General features: G+C 42.9%; 1 protein-coding gene across 1 annotated transcript in view; it reads right to left on the bottom strand.

Moving 5' to 3' along the window:
• The window catches only part of LOC142214330 (NACHT, LRR and PYD domains-containing protein 12-like), a 75,225-nt gene extending 73,826 nt beyond the window's left edge, over window positions 1-1,399 (bottom strand). Inside the window, exons 1-2 of the mRNA XM_075283256.1 lie at window positions 1,335-1,399; window positions 139-302 (exon numbers count right to left, since the gene is read on the bottom strand). Coding sequence (XP_075139357.1) covers window positions 139-302; window positions 1,335-1,380 — 210 coding nt within the window. The 5' untranslated portion in view covers window positions 1,381-1,399. The remainder of the gene's footprint in view (window positions 1-138; window positions 303-1,334) is intronic.
• Between the last annotated feature and the right edge of the window lie 17,633 nt (window positions 1,400-19,032).

The following is a 19,032-nucleotide window of genomic DNA, read 5'->3' as shown; positions in this document are numbered from 1 at the left end:
CTACACGGGTGCCCCCTGAAAAATCATAGTGCTGCTCCGCAAAAAAGTGGGCAACGCTCCATATATAATGTCCTGAGGCCAAACACTTCAATGTAACCCAAGCACAAGCAGGGCTGCGATCCTATATTGTCTTCTCACCTCCACGTCAGTGAACTTTTGTGACTTGAGCTCACTCAGAAGTGTGTCTGAATTCAAGTTCTTCACAACATAGATCAGATCGTCCTGGAAATATTTATAGGTCATCCTCAGGACGTGATCTTTATACTGAGAAAGACGATGGTAAAATTGCCGGGTCTTATCATCTAGGAGGAAACACACAGTTCACGTTACTCATGGCACAGTCATAATGGAGGGTGGAAGAAGACTGAGGAAGTCTATGGTACTCAGAGTCTTTGGCTTTATAGGGCCCCCATATATTACAAATGGTGGACCTGGTTCTAAAGGCTTTATACTGAGAGCTCTGACTCCCATGGCTCACGCCTGGATGTTGACTACATGGCCCCAGCTACTGAGATGAATCGGGTAAATGAACGAAATTGGCCACTGTGGGGGGGCCAACAATATCTTTGGAAATTATATATGATAAATTACGTGAAGTGGGGTTTGAGATTACTTGAGATTGGCTTAGGTAACCAAAAATGCCGCCCTCCCTGAGGCCCTGGCATAGCGCCGCCTGAAGCGCTCTCTTCAGGTCACCTCATAGGAGGTGCGGCGCTGGTGGCAGGAGACTGATCTTGGCCCCGATCCGGCCAGATGCCATGATTGCTATTGGGCTAAGCAGCTAGAGTCGGAGTATTTTCTGACTCCAGTGGCTAGTCCCGGGTCTCACCTTTGTAGTGCTGCCAAGAACTGAGCGCCAAGAACTGAGCGCTATCTATATGCTCAATGTGATGTAATAGTACGGCACAGTGCGGGAAGGAGGTAATATCAGATTAGAGGGGGTGTTAGATCTAACTTGATCTGTTATTGAAGACTAGAGATGAGCGAGTAGTATTTGATCGAATATCGAATAATATTATAGTCTATGGGAAAAAACAGGAATGTTGTTCCGGTTTCCATGGAAACCAAAGTTCGACACATTGGATCCTCCAAGTTCCGGAAGTAGCAGGACGATGAGCACGAGGAGGTCTTTGCATTGAATTCAATGGAATTTTCCCGCGTGGTATTCGACCGATACGAGTATTCAATCAAATACTACTCGCTCATCTCTATTGATGACCTATTCTAAGGAGCTCAGCTGAAGCCTGGAAAAGCCCTTGAAGTTCAGACATGTCTGAGATGTTACATAGGAATATTTGGTAAATAATTGAAAAGGTGTAATGAAAAAGTGAGACCTCTACTACAAGGAGTGCCAACATTCGGAAATGGCTTCTGGTACATTTTCGAGTCCACAATGACGGCCCTGTAAGATAAAGACCACAACTTTAATTTACAGACAAAAAATAGTTTTGGGGTTTTTTTCTGTACTCACTGTAAAATCTTTTTCTCATATTCATTGGGGGACACAGCACCAAGGGATATAGACCTGTCCACTAGAAGGCCGACTCTAGGAATAGCAAAGATGTCAGCTCCGCCTCTAGACTATACCCCGCCTCTAGACTATACCCCCTCCAGACTATACCCCGCCTCTAGACTATACCCCCTCCAGACTATACCCCGCCTCTAGATTATACCCCCTCCAGACTATACCCCGCCTCTAGACTATACCCCGCCTCTAGACTATACCCCCTCCAGACTATACCCCGTATCTAGACTATACCCCCTCCAGACTACACCCCGCCTCTAGACTATACCCCCTCCACAGATACTGGCCTAGTCAGTGTGTACTGCAAAAACAAAAAAGAACATGGGACCAACAAGTCCTGAACCCAAAAACGAACTAAAACAGCTCGGGAAGGAACAAGAAACAAGGGTATGATCTGTGTCCCCCAATGTATACAACAAGAAAAGGATTTTACAGCAAGTACAAAAATCCAAATTTCTCACTTAAACAGCACCATGTCGTAAAGAAGTCCCAGAGGGTGGGAAGTTCTCAGGCATGCGAGGAACCTAGTGCAAAGCCAGAACCTTACAAACTAAGCTGACATTGGCAGAGGCCCAGGTGGTAGCCTTGCATGCCTAGGTGGTGGAGGCCTGATGCCAAACAGCCCAAGAGGCTCTGACAGCTCTCGTGGAGTGAGCCGTCACACGACGGGTGGTGCCTTAACCTTCAACCGATAGGCCTACCTGATAGCAGGTCAAATCCACCGGGAAATGGAAGGCTTTGGATCAGGCAGCCCCTTGTGAGGGCTCTCAGGAAGGACGAAGAATGAATCCAAACAAGGGAAGGGATCAGTGAGAGACAAATAGACCCGGATAGCCCAGACCTCATCGAGGCAGTGAAGAGAACGCACACATGGATGCTTGCTAATGTCCTTGTTAATGCTGGGTATAAGAAGTGCCAGCTTATCAGAGGTATTGGGTAAAGTACATAGATAAGAGTCACAGAGTTCACGGATATCCGCTCTGTCATCACGACCGACAGGTGTTTGTGTAGCTGGATCCATCTGATTGTCACAGGCGTCTAAGGCTGTCAGCCATGTAAGAGGTGTTGGCTTGTTTACATGCACCCACTTCTTTGGCTTAGGCGTCCTTTGAGTAGACCAGGCCAGGGATTGCCAAGAGACTCTGCAAAAGACTTGAGACTGATAATGAGAATCACCTTCCAGCAAGCTAATGACCTTAAACCTACAGCCAGAGCTACAGCGGATGGTTTATATCAAAGAATATTCATGTATTAAAACGGCCCAGTCACAGACCAGACCAATACCCCATTGAGCATCTGTGGCCAGATATGAGAATTACCGATCACAGACGACTCCATCCAATCTGGCCGCAGAGAAGAAGAAGAAGCAGAAATCTCATCTCTAGATGTGCAAAGCTAAGACCAAGCCCAAAAGACTTGTAGATGGAATTGCATCAAAATGTGGCTCTACAAAGTATTGATATAGGGGGCTGAAGATTTTTGCACATCACACTTTTCTGATTTTTATTAGATTGAAATTATGAAAAACCTTGTATCATTCTCCTTCCACTTCACAATTATCGGCTACTTTGTGTTGTTATCACTGAAAATCTCAGGAAAATACATTTCAGTGTGTGGATGTAAAGTGGCAAAATGTGCGAAAGTTCAAGGGGTGTGAATACTATTGAAAGGCACTGTATGTATTGTACTTATGTTGGCACTATGTATGGAAATTCCTTGATATATTATATATATACAGTGTTGGACAAAAGTATTGGCCCCCCTGCAATTCTGTCAGATAATACTCGTGTTCTTCCAGATAATGATTACAAGCACAAACTCTTTGGTAATATCTTCATTTATTTTGCTTGCAATGAATAAAACACAAAAGAGAATGAAAAAAAAAGTCAAATCATTGATCATTTTACACAAAACTCCAGAAATGGGCCGGACAGAAGTATTGGCGCCCTCAGCCTAATACTTGGTAACACAACCTTTAGACACAATAACTGCGCACAACCGCTTCCGGTAACCAGCAATGAGTTTCTTACAAGGCTCTGCTGGAATCTTACACCATTCTTCTTTGGCAAACTGCTCGCGGTCCCCCCTGAGATGTGAAGGGGGCCTTCTCCAAACTGCCACCAAGAGATCTCTCCCCCTCCCCCACAGGTGTTCTATGGGATTCAGGGCTGGACTCATTGCTGCCACTTTACAAGTCTCCAGGGCTTTCTCTCACCACCATTTTCTAGTGCTGACCTGAAGTGTGTTTTGGGTCATTGTCCTGCTGGAAGAGCCCTGACCTCTGAGGGAGACCCAGCTTTCTCACACTGGGCCCTACATTATGCTGCACAATGTGTTGGTCGTCTTCAGACTTCATAATGCCATGCACACGGTCAAGCAGTCCAGTGCCAGAGGCAGCAAAGCAACCCCAAAACATCAGGGAACCTCCACCATGTCTGACTGTAGGGGGCGTCTTCTTTTCTTTGAAGGCCTCTTTTTTCCCCTGTAATCTCTATGTTGAGGCCTTTTCCTACTTTTGTCTCCTCTGACCAGAGAACATTCTTCCAAAACGTTTTTGGCTTTCTCAGGTAAGTTCTGGCAAACTCCAGCCTGGCTTTTTTCTGTCTCTGGGTAAGAAGTGGGGTCTTCCTGGGTCTCCTACCATACAGTCCCTTCTCATTCAGACGCTGACGCTGGATAGTACGGGGTGACACTGTTGTACCCTCAGACTGCAGGGCAGCTTGGACTTGTTTGGATGTTAGTCGAGGTCCTTTATCCGCCATCCGCACAATCTTGCGTTGAAATCTCTCGTCAATTTTTCTTTTGCGTCCACATCTAGGGAGGTTAGCCACAGTGCCATGGGCTTTACACTTCTTGATGACACTGCGCACGGTAGACACAGGAACATTCAGGGCTTTGGAGATGGACTTGTAGCCTTGAGATTGCTCATGCTTCCTCACAATTTTGCTTCTCAAGTCCTCAGACAGTTCTTTGGTCTTCTTTCTTTTCTCCATGCTCAATGTGGTCACACAAGGACACAGGACAGAGGTGGAGTCAACTTTAATCCATTTCAACTGGCTGCAAGTGTGATTTAGTTATTGCCACCACCTGTTAGGTGCCTCATGTAAGTAACAGGTGCTGTTAATTACACAAATTAGAGAAGCATCACATGATTTTTCTAATAGTGCCAATAATTTTGCCACCTCCTTTTTTATGTTTGCTGTGGAATTATATCCAATTTGGCTTTTTGACAATTCTTTTTGTGGTTTTTCCATTGAAGACAAATTTAATGAAGATAATAATACCAAAGAATTTGTGATTGCAATCATTTTCTGGAAGACAATGAGTATTATCTGACGGAATTGCAGGGGTGCCAATACTTTTGGCCAACACTGTACTACACTAGTAGTGCTGTGTGCTGTGTAATGTGAATGTGGTCACACCAGTGCTGTGTGAGGTGATAAACCCCAGTATTATACTCTCTGATACAGCAGACATGTTCTAAAGAGAATATACCAGTATATAGTACCAGTAAAATATAGCGATACCTTCTTAAGGAGTGGAAAAGTTGGGTGATTAGATTAATCCACTAGTTGTGAAAAATATAAGAAGAGCAGATGGAGGTGGAAAACATTTATGGTAGTAGGAAAGTTCAATGTCCAGTTTAGATGAGAGGTAATCAAAGATAAAGTGATTGGATACATGTATAAAGAAATAGATCAATTAATTGCTGGAAAAGTGAAAAAAAGTAAAGAGGAGGATAGAAAAGACGTATAAGTCAGAGAGCGTGGAGCAGGTATGGTGGAAATAATCAAATAAATAAATAAATAATTGGATAAATGAATGAAAAATAAATACTAATAACGATACAGAAAGGAATAGTAAATGAGTAATAAATAGTGAATGTAATGAATTGAATACATGGAGTAATACAACGTAAACTAATATATAGATATGAAATAATGTAATTATGGTAATTGACTTCAGGATGAGTCAAGACTTAGATGAGCATTCATGTGATCTATTTGTGAACCCATGTGTATACATGGTGACCTATAAGGTAGGTTATAGAGAAGCTCACGCATTGTGACTGGGGTATTAAGAAATCTAAAGAAAAGTAATGATAGTTTAGGATTATAAAAGATATATTGAAAAAAAGGTCATTTGTTATAAAGATGAAATAATGATAATAATGACTACTTGCTTCCTAATGATGGAAAAATTAGCTGGGGTCAGCCAAGCTGGCAGGGGAACAAGTGGTGGCGAAGTAGGCCATAGACAGCTGAAGTAGCTCAGATTGGGAATATACAGAGTAGTAATTGTAAAGATTAATAATTGATAAGGATTAATAAAAAAATTGGGCGTATAACTTCAAATCAGTAGTAAAACACTCAATTAAAACATCATTTACTCCATAGGGCTAAGTGTGATGAGCTTATATATCTAGAAAGCAGTTTTTGGAACCAGTTTGGAGTTTTGAGTTCATTCCATAATTCCCATTCACCTCTCTCTGACCTACACCTCTTTTCTATCCTCATCTCTACTTTTCTTCTCTTTCACATTACTCAGTCTATGCTGCTCCTTCTCTTCTATTTTATTCCTTCATTTCTTCCTTCCATCTTATTCCTGCTCAGGAGGCTGAGGCCTTTGAAGTCCAGGGGCCACTTCTTAGGGCCTTTTTCAATTATGTGGTTGCATCAGCCATCTTCCTCGGTGTGGCCTGGTGGGGGAGTAGCATGCCAGTCAGGGATAGGAATACACTTGACAGGCTGATCAGAAGGGCCAGCTCTGTCCTGGGGAACCCCTTGGACCCAGTACAGGTGGTGGGTGACAGAAGGATACTGTCCGTGGTGACCTCCATGTGGGAGAACAAATCCCACCCCATGTATGAGACCGTGATAGCAGTGGGCAGTACTGTCAGTGACCGACTGCTTCACCCCAAGTGTGAGAAGGAGCTATCTGAGATCCTTCTTCCTAACTGCTGTCAGGCTAAGCAAAGATCACTCCGTACAGAGAACTAAATGATCCTGAGTCTTTCTTTTTAGTTGCTGTCACTCCTAGTATCTTTTCTATGAGCTTGTATGTGTTCTGTATTGTAAGATATTACTGTATCATCCATGCTGCTGTAACACACTGAATTGCCCCATAGTGGGACTATTAAATGATTATCTTATCTCCCTTCTTTCCTTTCCATCTCTCCTCCTCTTTCTTATGGATCAGCTCTCAGTACACCTACATCGGCGCTTCTCTTTTCCTAACCTATAGCGTAGGCATGTCGCTCTCCCCTACACATCAAACATAAATCCTGTGTTTTCTGTAATTGGTTTCTTGGCCCCATCGTATCCGTACACCGGTGAGCACTCACATTACATCCCCCCCTTGATGACCCGACATACTGCTCCTTTATTTCTACTCCTGGTCTTTGCTCCGGTTTGCTCCCCCCCTATAAACCAATTCCTCTGTATTACTCTCAATGAATGAATGATTTATCCAACCATATATTGATCTGTTTCTTTATCCATGTATTCCATCACTTTATCTTTGACTACTCCTTATCTAAACTGGACATTGAACTCTCCTCTCCTCCATCTGCTCTTCTTATATTTTACACAATTCATCTAATCACCCCACTTTTCCGCTACTCAAGAAGGTATCGCTATATCTTACTGGTACCATATATGTTCTCTTTAGTCATTAACTGCCCCCCCTCCATATAATGTTATTTTAACTATTTATTTACTCAACTCTTGTCTTCCGGTTTGCATTTATTTTTGTCCTTGTATTTCTATGGATTACTATTTTCTCTATGTATCTTGGTCCCCCTTTACGACTTATTTTCTGTTGTGTTTATATGTTTTCTCCCATTCCTGAAGAAGATGGAGGCGGCACTGGAGAGTTCTCTCGCAGCATCGGGGACGCCCCCAGTGCTGTTTGAGTGCTGTGGACCGCCCCCAGTGCTGCGAGAGAACTCATTTGCATACCGACAAAAACCAAGATTTATACCGAATGGCGGCGCGGAGAAGACATCGAAAGGTAGGAGAAGAATAGCATTTCTTAAAATTGTGTTTGATTGATAGGATCCCTTTAAATTGTGGGGGTAGCTGGAGAGGGGCATGTTGTAATCCCTGTTGATTAGGCCAATCCATTCTGAATGCCGATGCCCTGCTTGACTGCTGCCAAATACGTCCACACGGAGAAATTTGGCGTTGAATTTGTTCTGTTTGCCTCTGGGAGTGAGATGCTGATTCTTCCTCTAGTGGAATTTTTCAGCTAGCAGAATAATAAGCATCATGCCCGATCTTCAGGCCAATTCCATCTGATAACTTCCACTGAAGTGAATGGAAAGCAGAAAATACTACCCGGCAGGTCCAGATTTTGCCGCAGAATTTGGACAAGCAGAACACCCAGCTTCAAATTCTTGGAGCTGAATATTTACTTAGTTAAATTTTCTGTATGAATTGCTACTTACTTTTTAACATTTTTGCACAAAACATTAGCTGAGTTGTTAGGAACCTGATGCAACAAACAACTCTAAGGGTTGGTTCACCCTAGCACTTGTATTCCATCCGCAAGGGGTCCGCATGGAGACCCCCCTGGACAGAATGCAATCGCAATTGCAAGCGATGTGCTTGCAAAGCACATGGAGCCCATAGACGATAATGGGCTCCGTGTGCTTGTCGCGCACTGCCCGCACAAATGAATTGTACAGGCAGTGCGCGGCAAGCACACGGAGCCCATTATAGTCTATGGGCTCCGTGTGCTTAACTGCACAGCGCTTGCATTAGCGTTGGTATTCCGTCCAGGTGGGGGCTCCATGCAGACTCCTTGCGGACGTAATACAAGTGCTAGAGTGAACCAACCCTAAGGTCTAGGGCAGCATTTCACAAACTGTGCTCCGAACCATCTACAGGCGCTCCGCGATATGGCTTCAACATCCAATAGGTATGTTCAGATATTCCTAAACTGTGTAAATCAAAGCAGCCTCATTCTTCACATTAAAATGAAGACGTTAAGATTTTTAAGATTGAAGAAATAGGATTTGTGTTTTTAGGATTTGTGTTTTTCGTTATATGTAGGTAAGTTCCTTATTTTTTAACTGTGACTGAAAAAGAAAATATTTTGAATAAAGTTAATAGAAAATGTCAGATCTAATATCAATTCGTTAGAAATCCCCCCCCCCCCATCGTTAATATCTCCTGTTATCTTTGGCACCTATGTAGGTTGTAGGTAAAATATGTTAAGTGTTCCTTACAGAACTTCTGTCCTGAATAGTGCTCCTCAACTCAAAAAGTTTGGGAGACGCTACTCTAGGGTAACTAGAGTCCCTCAGTGCTGAGGCAAAAACAGTCCTGGGTGTGCTGCGCTCCCCTAACCGGAGCGGGACCAGTCTCCGGAGTTCTTCACCAGAGCTCCTGATGGTGGAGTTGGACTGGGTAACAGTCCGAGGCCCAGAGAGCGACACACACCTAGCGAACCCCAAGGAAGAGGACCCAGAAGTACCCGGACACTAACCTTGGAGTGAAGTCCGGAAGAGCAGGATGGTTCAGGATGGCAGGAGTGTAGGTAGCAAATTCGTAGTCAGGTCGTCAATTGAAGGTCACAAGATAGCAAAGGAAAGAGGCAGAAACAAAGTCAGGAGAGTCAGGTCATACACAGGAGGTCTGCGGAGTAGCCAAATCAAGATCCAAAAAGGAGGTCAGGAGAAAACCAAAAGGTCATACATGGGAGGTCAGGAAGGTGCCAAATCGGAATCACAGAAAGAAGGTCTGTAAAGCAAGCCGGGTCATACACAGGTAGAGGGTACAGGAATAGCAGGGACAGGAGACATGCAAGGAGGTATTGTAACGGAGCTGATGCCGCGGAAACACAAATAACTGACCCTGGAAGTGATGGCTCTGGTGCCAGGGGAAAACTGAAACCTTCACAAACTCCAGCGGAGGCCTCCAGCCTAGCCTGCGCTGGAACCAGAAGCCATCCCGGCGCTGGACATGGTGCGGTCCGGGAGCCTCCGCGCAGCACAGCGCCCCTCCTAACAAGAATATTGTTCATGAAATGTCCTGGGAATATAGGAGCCAGGGTGGTAATTTTTCACATGATATATGTACAATTATTTACTCCTGATGTCATATTAACGTGTCTGTATACAGTAGTGACAAACAATAATTCCCAGACTGAAGTGTGAAATGTTTGGTATATCACCCCGTTACCTGTTTCTTCCCCATTGTCTTGTAGGGTCTCCGGGGTATAGCAATAGCGTCACTTTCCTGTGCACTTTTGTGATATGATGATACAAGAGATTACAGGAATTGCAGGAAGGAAAGGACACAAACAATTATAATGGTGAAATATGTTTATTTAAGACAAACATATGATACTATTATACTCCATGATATGTAATAGTACAGTATAGATGGAAAACATAATATAACACAAGTCTACAATATACTCTACTTACAGTATATTGGATATATTATATCCAGTCACAAAGATGATACCCTTTTCTTGATTATTCACCTTTCCCGGGTTTCGATGCAGCATCCTTCAGTGTTAGGATCCACTTCTGGGGCCCTTCTCCATCTTAATGATGTCTTAGAGCCCCCATGTCTCCACTGAGGCCTGTGGATTGGACCTATGTAGTCTAGTGGAGGGCAATGACAACATCACACAATAACATGCGTGCCCCCCACGTAACTGCTTGTGACATCATTAAGATGGCAGACTTCCCCAGAAGATGACTACAACATTGGAGGATGCCCCAGTAGAGCCCAGGAAAGGTGAGTAGTATTTTTTACATTTCTAAACACTTTCCTACCCAGAAAAAAAAACACCTGCCATTTTAATGGATTTGTGGAAATGGAAACCCAAATTGGACTCATCACAATCTAAATTTTGGGGGAAATTCGTAGCAAAATTAGTTAATTACAAACAAGGAGATGTAAGTGTCCCTAGGTATCTGCTGAGCCATGTGGTTTGATTGGCCCTCAGTCACACGTCCCTTCCTGACGATGAATTTTCTCCCGCCTCCCAAACCCCATAACTTTTTTCATTTTTCTGTCAGTGAGGACTTAATATTTGTGGGACAAATTGTTTTTCATAATGGCACCATTTATTATTCTGCACAATGTACTGGGAAGTTGGGAAAAAAAATCCAGAATGGGGTGGAATTGGAGAAAAAGCGCATTTGTGCGACTTTCTTATGGGCTTCGTTTTTACTGCGGTCACTCTGCAGCCAAAATGACAAATGGGGGGGGGGGGTTGTACTAGCGGTAATATTACAATAAATACAATGCAGTAATGTTTTGTGCAGTAATACTCACAGGAGACGTCTTCCCACATTTCCCGTCTCTTCCCTTTGGACCGCCATGACCACTTCTTCCAGCTGTGACTTGTTTGCAACATAGACATCTTTGTCTCCTTACTTCTCCACGCACCCAACTCCTATGTATGTCCCACAGTGGCTCCTGCAGCCTATATTATGCCCCACAGTGGACTCTTTAAGCTCTATTATGCCTCACAGTTACCCACCTAACTATTATGTCCCACAGTTGCACACCCATGAACTATTATTATACTCAGGGGTCTTTTCAGACCCTCGAGTATAATAATCAGAGCCCCCGGGGAGGTGAGGGAACATAATACACACTGTTACTCACCTCTCCGGGATCCGATGTTAATCCTAGCAGGCTTCAGGCCTGTATGATAATGTCCCAGATGTCACGTGATATGGCATATTACCATATAGGCCCAAAGCCTGTGCTAGCAGTACCATACAGGCCCAAAGCCTGTGCTAGCAGTACCATACAGGCCCAAAGCCTTTGCTAGCAGTAACAGGCTATTACTACTAGCACAGTGTGATGAACCAGCCCTCAATTATGATTTTCCGCCATGTCTGTAAATATCTATGTATTGTATCAGTGTGTTGTACTGACCCTCAATTATATATCTTGGGGGCCTATCTGCTCTATATTATTCCTATTTGCCATTTTTAATTTGCCACCTTGCTACTTGATGTTGTTACCTTAGCAGAGTGTGAAGGCTGATGACAAATGGCCAAGTCTAATTACCTGGTGGAAATTACTAGGATCAAAGCCTATTGTCATCTCCTAGGCCAAACCATTAGCATACCTATGCAAGTTCGTTATCCCCCCAGGGGGTTGTTCTGTGTAGTAGGAAACCTATGGCTATACACTCAGACTATGCAGAGCCAGCAGATCCAAGATACAACAGCCTGATTCCTCAGGAAATCTTCAAAGAGTTATGGTTTTATGATGATATCTCCCCAGGGGAAGATGCTACCGTTATGACAATTAGTTCTTCAGCTGCACAGTACCAAGGCACACGTTTTAAACCCAAAAACCATAAGCCTAGGGGCCTAGGAAGAGTCCAGCCACTGATCTCGTTACCCATAGGGGATTGGGGTATCATCCTTGGTGTCTATATGACGGGGACCTCGCTGTGAACCCGTCATGCCCCTGGTTTGACAGTATAATCATGTGATGAGGAATTATGATCATTTATAGTTATTTGCTAAGATGGAGGGTGGGTCTGAAGCCCTGATGACATCATTCCAGGGTGGAGTCCAGGGTCAATATATGGATGGTCAAAAAACCAATTATCCACAGACCATATAAATAACTGAGGGAATTAAATTCAACCACTAAAGCACTTTCAAAGGAAAAAACCCTCAAATAATTTTCAGTCAATCATAACTGTATATATGAGGTTCAGTTCAGGAGGAAGCCGGTCGCACAGCGAAACGCGTCGAGGTGTCCTTGCCGTTTGTGTTGGGGATTTGGGACTATACCCATCTGCTATAATGACTTCAGGTATTCTCTAAATCTGATATGATTCCAGCTTGAATTATTTACGTACTGGGCTTCCCTTATTCATGTATGCATGATTTATGTGTAATTATTATATGGGTTTTAACCTTTGGAAGTTACCCAGTCTGTGATATGATATGATCTTCTTGATCAATCTTATTCAGCTGTATTTATATCATTGGTCTTACTATCTCTTGCAATGGAGTATAATATGATCTAATAATTGTATAGTATCTTGTCTTCAGGGTTGAAATTAATGTTTACAGTTACTTATACATTTATATATTTATACCCTGGATATTTAAGTCCTATATGTTAATTGTGATTTATATATAGTCTCAAATCCTCTGTTTGTCACTGTGTTTTCAATTCTGGCTTAACCATCTGCCCAGCTGCTATTTATTTTTGTATTGGTATAATAAAGATGTATTTAAATTTTATATGATTGACTGAAAATTATTTGAGGGTTTTTTTCCTTTGAAAGTGCTTCAATATATGGATGGACCTTGGACAAAGCTCTCTCTCTTTTGTTTTTCTTCTCTTGCCTACAACATGTGAACGAGTCTGCTCTGTGTGTGTGGCCCCCTCCCCCCTTTGATAGGTGGAAGGGTGGGGTCAAAGAAGCCATGTGCTCCTTGAACCCTTATGGATTATCAGGCGTATGATGTAACTCTCATCTGATCATGGACTATGATGAATTCTTATGGCCTTTTATACCGGTATGGACTACAAACTCTCTCTTTATTGCTATATGTTATGTGGTGGAGCTGTATGTCCCACTACCATGGACACTATTGGACTGTAATCTCTTGCCTTATGGATACCTTGCGGTGGCTGTGGAAATGCCATGTGCCTAAAGGACGATTCTGTTAATGGGGTAGTCAAACCCCCAAACAATCTGTGGACTACTTATGGACTCTAAATTGACTGTGCCCTGGATTTCGTGAGTGGAATTCCGGAGACCCAATCGGGTGTTATATCTCTGTTTGTAGTCTTTTATGTCTTTTTATCTTGCTGTACTGTATCATACCTTTCTGTAACCATATAAGCTTGTAGCACCGCTAGCATATATCTCTATGTATGTTGGTTGTCTAGTATCGACCCTCTTGGGTTAATAAATATAAAAACTTTAGAAAGCTCGTCTCATATTATCCTATAAGACCCTGTTCGCTCTCCTTGTAGGAGAGCGGACGGTAAAGGTAAGAAGGTGATCGCAGTTTTGCCCGTGGCAAAGGCCAGGTAGGCCAGAGTTTGCCCCAAAGTGGTTTTGGCGAGGCGTGATCCTTAACACATAGGCTTTGAGCCTGTTTGGTAACAGGCTGCTAGTACTAGCGCAGGCTTTGGGCCTGTATGGTACTGCTAGCACAGGATTTGGGCCTGTATGGTAATTTCCCAGACTACGTGATGTCTGGGACATTACCATATAGGCCCAAAGCCTGCTAGGATTAACATCAGATCCGGAGAGGTGAGTAACACTGTTTATTATATTCCCTCACCTCCCCTGGGGTTCTGATTATTATACTCGGGGAGTTGGGGGTCTGAAAAGTGAGTAGGCCCGGGGAGTTAGTTAAATAGGCCACTATCTGCTGTTGAAACTCCAGCAGGTAGCGGCCCATTATAAAACAAAAAAAAAAAGATATGTTACCGACCTCGCACTTAGATTGTTTTTAGAGCGGCCTTCTCCTGCGCTAGTTTAGGGGAAAAAAATTGCCGTGGCTGCCGCCCCCTGCGGAGTGTGGCCAGAGGTTGCCGCCTCACCTCGCCTCCACACTAAACTTATGACCCCCTTTCCTTTCCAAACACATAATATATGACCCCCATCCTGTATATGTTAGACTGCTACCTATTGTATTATTGAAGACACTGTACGCAGTGTTTTGGCATTCTTCAGCCTAGTGACTTACAGTCCTATGAAAAAGTTTGGGCACCCCTATTAATCTTAATCATTTTTAGTTCTAAATATTTTGGTGTTTGCAACAGCCATTTCAGTTTGATATATCTAATAACTGATGGACACAGTAATATTTCAGGATTGAAATGAGGTTTATTGTACTAACAGAAAATGCGCAATATGCATTAAACCAAAATTTGACCGGTGCAAAAATATGGGCACCTCAACAGAAAAGTGACATTAATATTTAGTACATCCTCCTTTTGCAAAGATAACAGCCTCTAGTCGCTTCCTGTAGCTTTTAATCAGTTCCTGGATCCTGGATGAAGGTATTTTGGACCATTTCTTTCTACAAAACAATTCAAGTTCAGTTAAGTTAGATGGTCGCCGAACATGGACAGCCCGCTCTCAAATGATCTGAAAACAAAGATTGTTCAACATAGTTGTTCAGGGGAAGGATACAAAACGTTGTCTCAGAGATTTAACCTGTCAGTTTCCACTGTGAGGAACATAGTAAGGAAATGGAAGAGCACAGGGACAGTTCTTGTTAAGCCCAGAAGTGGCAGGCCAAGAAAAATATCAGAAAGGCAGAGAAGAAGAATGGTGAGAACAGTCAAGGACAATCCACAGACCACCTCCAAAGAGCTGCAGCATCATCTTGCTGCAGATGGTGTCACTGTGCATCGGTAACAATACAGCGCACTTTGCACAAGGAGAAGCTGTCAGGGAGAGTGATGAGAAAGAAGCCGTTTCTGCACGTACGCCACAAATAGAGTTGCCTGAGGTATGCAAAAGCACATTTGGAGAAGCCAACTTCATTTTGGAAACAAAGATTGAGTTGTTTGGTTATAAAAAAAAAGGCGTTATGCATGGCGTCCAAAAAGAAACAGCATTCCAAGAAAAACACATGCTACCCACTGTAAAATTTGGTGGAGGTTCCATCATGCTTTGGGGCTGTGTGGCCAATGCCGGCACCGGGAATCTTGTTAAAGTTGAGGGTCGCATGGATTCCACTCAGTATCAGCAGATTCTTGAGAATAATGTTCAAGAATCAGTGACGAAGTTGAAGTTACGCCGGGGATAGATATTTCAGCAAGACAATGATCCAAAACACCGCTCCAAATCCTCAGGCATTCATGCAGAGGAACAATTACAATGTTCTGGAATGGCCATCCCAGTCCCCAGACCTGAATATCATTGAACATCTGTGGGATGATTTGAAGCGGGCTGTCCATGCTCGGCGACCATCTAACTTAACTGAACTTGAATTGTTTGTCCAAAATACCTTTATCCAGGATCCAGGAACTGATTAAAAGCTACAGGAAGCGACTAGAGGCTGTTATCTTTGCAAAAGGAGGATCTACTAAATATTAATGTCACTTTTCTGTTGAGGTGCCCATACTTTTGCACAGGTCAAATTTTGGTTTAATGCATATTGCACATTTTCTAGAGTAATGAAGGTATGGGTGGGCACTCACCAATCAGTAGACGGCAAATCCTTTCTTTGTATAAAAAGTATTTCTTTTATTCAGAACATAGTAAAATGAGTCCTCAGGGAGGGAAAGATAACATAATTGGCAAAGAAAAAAAGGCAACAGCCGTTTCGCGTTATCGAACGCTTTTTCAAGCCTAATATGCAATACCATATGTTACACTCCATGTGCTTTAAATATATCACTCAAGTTGAATTAGATTGGAAGACTCCTATGTCAATCACCAAATAGACCAATCACAGAAACGTCCCACTACCTCAGGACGGACCTGAAGGAGAACTACAACATAAACAGATGAAGAAGTAAGTGACCAATCCGTAACACGCCGACATTTACCTGTACAACACCTCACGTAGCCCAGACGCAGGAAACTGCCAATCGGCATCCTGCCGACGCGCATAGCTCTCCGTGACCCTGCGCAAATAAGATGTAGGGTAGTGCGTAATCCATGCTCGCCCGGACAGGGAGACACAGACGGACCACTTATCCAGCCCCAATGCAGGGACAACCAATCAGCCTCCCGCCGACGCGCACACCTCTCCGTGATCTTGCGCATAGAGTGTGCCGAATAGACAAGCTGCTCCTTCGCATAGCCGCGAGACTCTTTTCGACGCCCACCTAGAAAGAGAAAAGGAAACACCCAGTGGGCGGTGCGTCAACTGCTGCTCCCTATTGAATAGCCGGGGGGTGTGTCCAGGGAGACAGATAGAACCTACACCCACCTCAACGTACATGTCCAACTGAAAATTCCAAATAGACATATATCAACAAAGGGTGTGTGATCATAATCGCGTCACCTACCGGCCGCATTAGACAGAGAGAAAGGCAACATACAGAACCTATAACAAATAAGTCCATATGTCCATAAAGCATTTACGAACCTGGCTTGAGGAGAACACAATTTACATTATTAGGTAAAGGAATTACCCCTTACATACATGTATTCAACTGGAATACCACCATCAAAAAACATCTAATCGAATCGCTTTGAGGTCAAATAGTATAAAGGTAAGTAAACATTGAAAAAAACACACAAATTTGTGTATAACAATGTGCACAAATATATCTATAATCGATCAACCAATAGCAAGTAACCATAGCTGCAGGATCTAATAAAGAAGACGATTGGTTGGTAATTGACATAGAGAAATAAAAAACGTTTTTAAGACAGTTTAAGAATTAGGTATTGTATATAAGGAGATAAGTATAATACCAGTAACTAATGTTAGTAAGGACAGACAGAGAAAAAAACCTTATTGCCGGTGTAATTACAAGAAAACACTCATGTCTGTTCTGTCATTCAGACCTAAAGGTCCCATTGCTTCTGTTCTTAATATCCATTTGGCCTCTTGTTGGAGTAACAACTTGCCCCTATCGCCACCACGCAAAGGCAATTTGACATGTTCAATGCCTGCAAAACGAAGACAATCGGCATTACCGCCGTGTGCCTCGTGTATATGGTCAATAAGGCGAGGTGAACCCTTCTTAGATGTAATGGATTTATAATGTTCGCGAAAACGAACATATAGGGGACGTATTGTCTTACCAATATAAAAGCGACCACATGGGCAGAAAACCACATAAACCACAAATTGTGTCTTGCAGTTCAAGAACTGTGTGACTCGATGGCTGACCTTGCCCAATGTCAAAACACTACTTTTCTTATTGAACCTACAGAAGTTGCATCTTCCACAGCAAAAATTACCCTTAGGGGAAGAGGAATTCAACCAACTACTATCCATCTCAGAAAATCTGCTAGAGACCAAAGTGTCCTTTATGGTTCGACTTCGCCTAAAACTGACCAGAGGTTTATTTTTTGCTCTCAGAGAGAGTACCGGATCCGACTCAATAATACCCCAATTTTTAAATATAGCCGTCCTAATCTGATCGGCCATTGGGCCATATCTAAAGGTAAAACTAAACCTTTCGTTGTTATTATCCTGCTTTTCCTGCTTGTTACGACTCCCTGATAGGAGTCTTACTCTATCAATCGATTTGGCCTTCTCATAAGCCTTATTAATGTTATTGATGGGATAACCCCTCTGTAGCAGTCGTTGTCTTAACTGTTCTGCTTGTTCTTCGAACACAGCAGCCTCACTATTGATCCTTTTTAACCTAATGAATTGGCCATATGGAATAGAGTCCTTCACTGTCTGTGGGTGAAAACTGTCATAATGTAGAAACGCATTCGTGGCGGTGGGTTTGCGGAAAACTTCTGTAGTTAGACCCCCCTCTCTCTTTCTTATTAGGACATCAAGAAACTCTAGGGATTCCTCATTGACCTTAGCAGTAAATTTCATATTAGAATCATTATGATTCAAATATTCAACAAAACCAAAAAAATCATCATTGGAGCCCGACCACAAAATGAAGATGTCATCAACATAACGTAAATAGAGGGAAATATGACTAGAAAAATTATTGTTCAGGGAGAAAACATATTTGTCTTCAAAGTCAGCAAGGAAAATATTTGCGTAGGTACATGCTAAAGGCGTCCCCATTGCTGTTCCGTCTATTTGATGGTACCAACGATCGTTAAATACAAAAGCGTTATTACCTAAAACCAACTCAACTCCCCTTGTAATAAAGTTGACCAGACCTTCATCTTTCCCAGCATACTTCAACAAACTCTCTATTGCTCTAACCCCTTGTTTCTGTGGTATCCGCGTATACAAGCTTTCCACATCGATAGATGCCAATTTCACATCCCTACAAGAGGGAACACTATTTATTTGATTAAGGAAATCATTGGTATCTTTTAAGTATGCAGGAATCCTTGGGAGTAATGGCTGCAACAGCCAGTCGAGATACTGGGATAATGGCTCAGTAGCTGAGCCAATTCCCGACACAATCGGCCTACCAGGTGGATTCGTCATGCTTTTATGTACCTTGGGAAGAAAATACCAACAGGGTCTTGTTGGTTCATTCACAAAAAGCTTCTCCGCAGTTTTTCTGGATATAACATTACTCTCCACACTTTGTCTGAGGAAGCTTCTGACCTTGTTATTAATAGATACTATCGGATTCTTCTCCAACAATTTATAGGTTTTTCGATCAAATAGCTGCCTTTCAGCCTCACTAATATAATAGGTTTTACTCATAACAACGGCATTCCCGCCTTTATCGGCCTTCTTTATTACTAAATGCCGCTGTCTCTTTAGCCAGATTAACGCATTCCTCTCCTTAGGTGTGAGATTACTTCTCTCCCTTCTGTACATTAAAGCCTTAACGTCCTTTAGCACTTGGTGGTGAAAAAGATCTATTGTACCACCCGGTGCTATAGGCGGGTTAAAAGATGATTTCACACCTCCCTTAAATGTT

This window comes from Leptodactylus fuscus, chromosome 7 (genome assembly GCF_031893055.1).
Source record: "Leptodactylus fuscus isolate aLepFus1 chromosome 7, aLepFus1.hap2, whole genome shotgun sequence".
In the NCBI taxonomy this organism is placed as follows: Eukaryota; Metazoa; Chordata; class Amphibia; order Anura; family Leptodactylidae; genus Leptodactylus; species Leptodactylus fuscus.
Note: the sequence above shows the minus strand (reverse complement) of the source record. Positions and strands in the feature narration are given on the sequence as shown.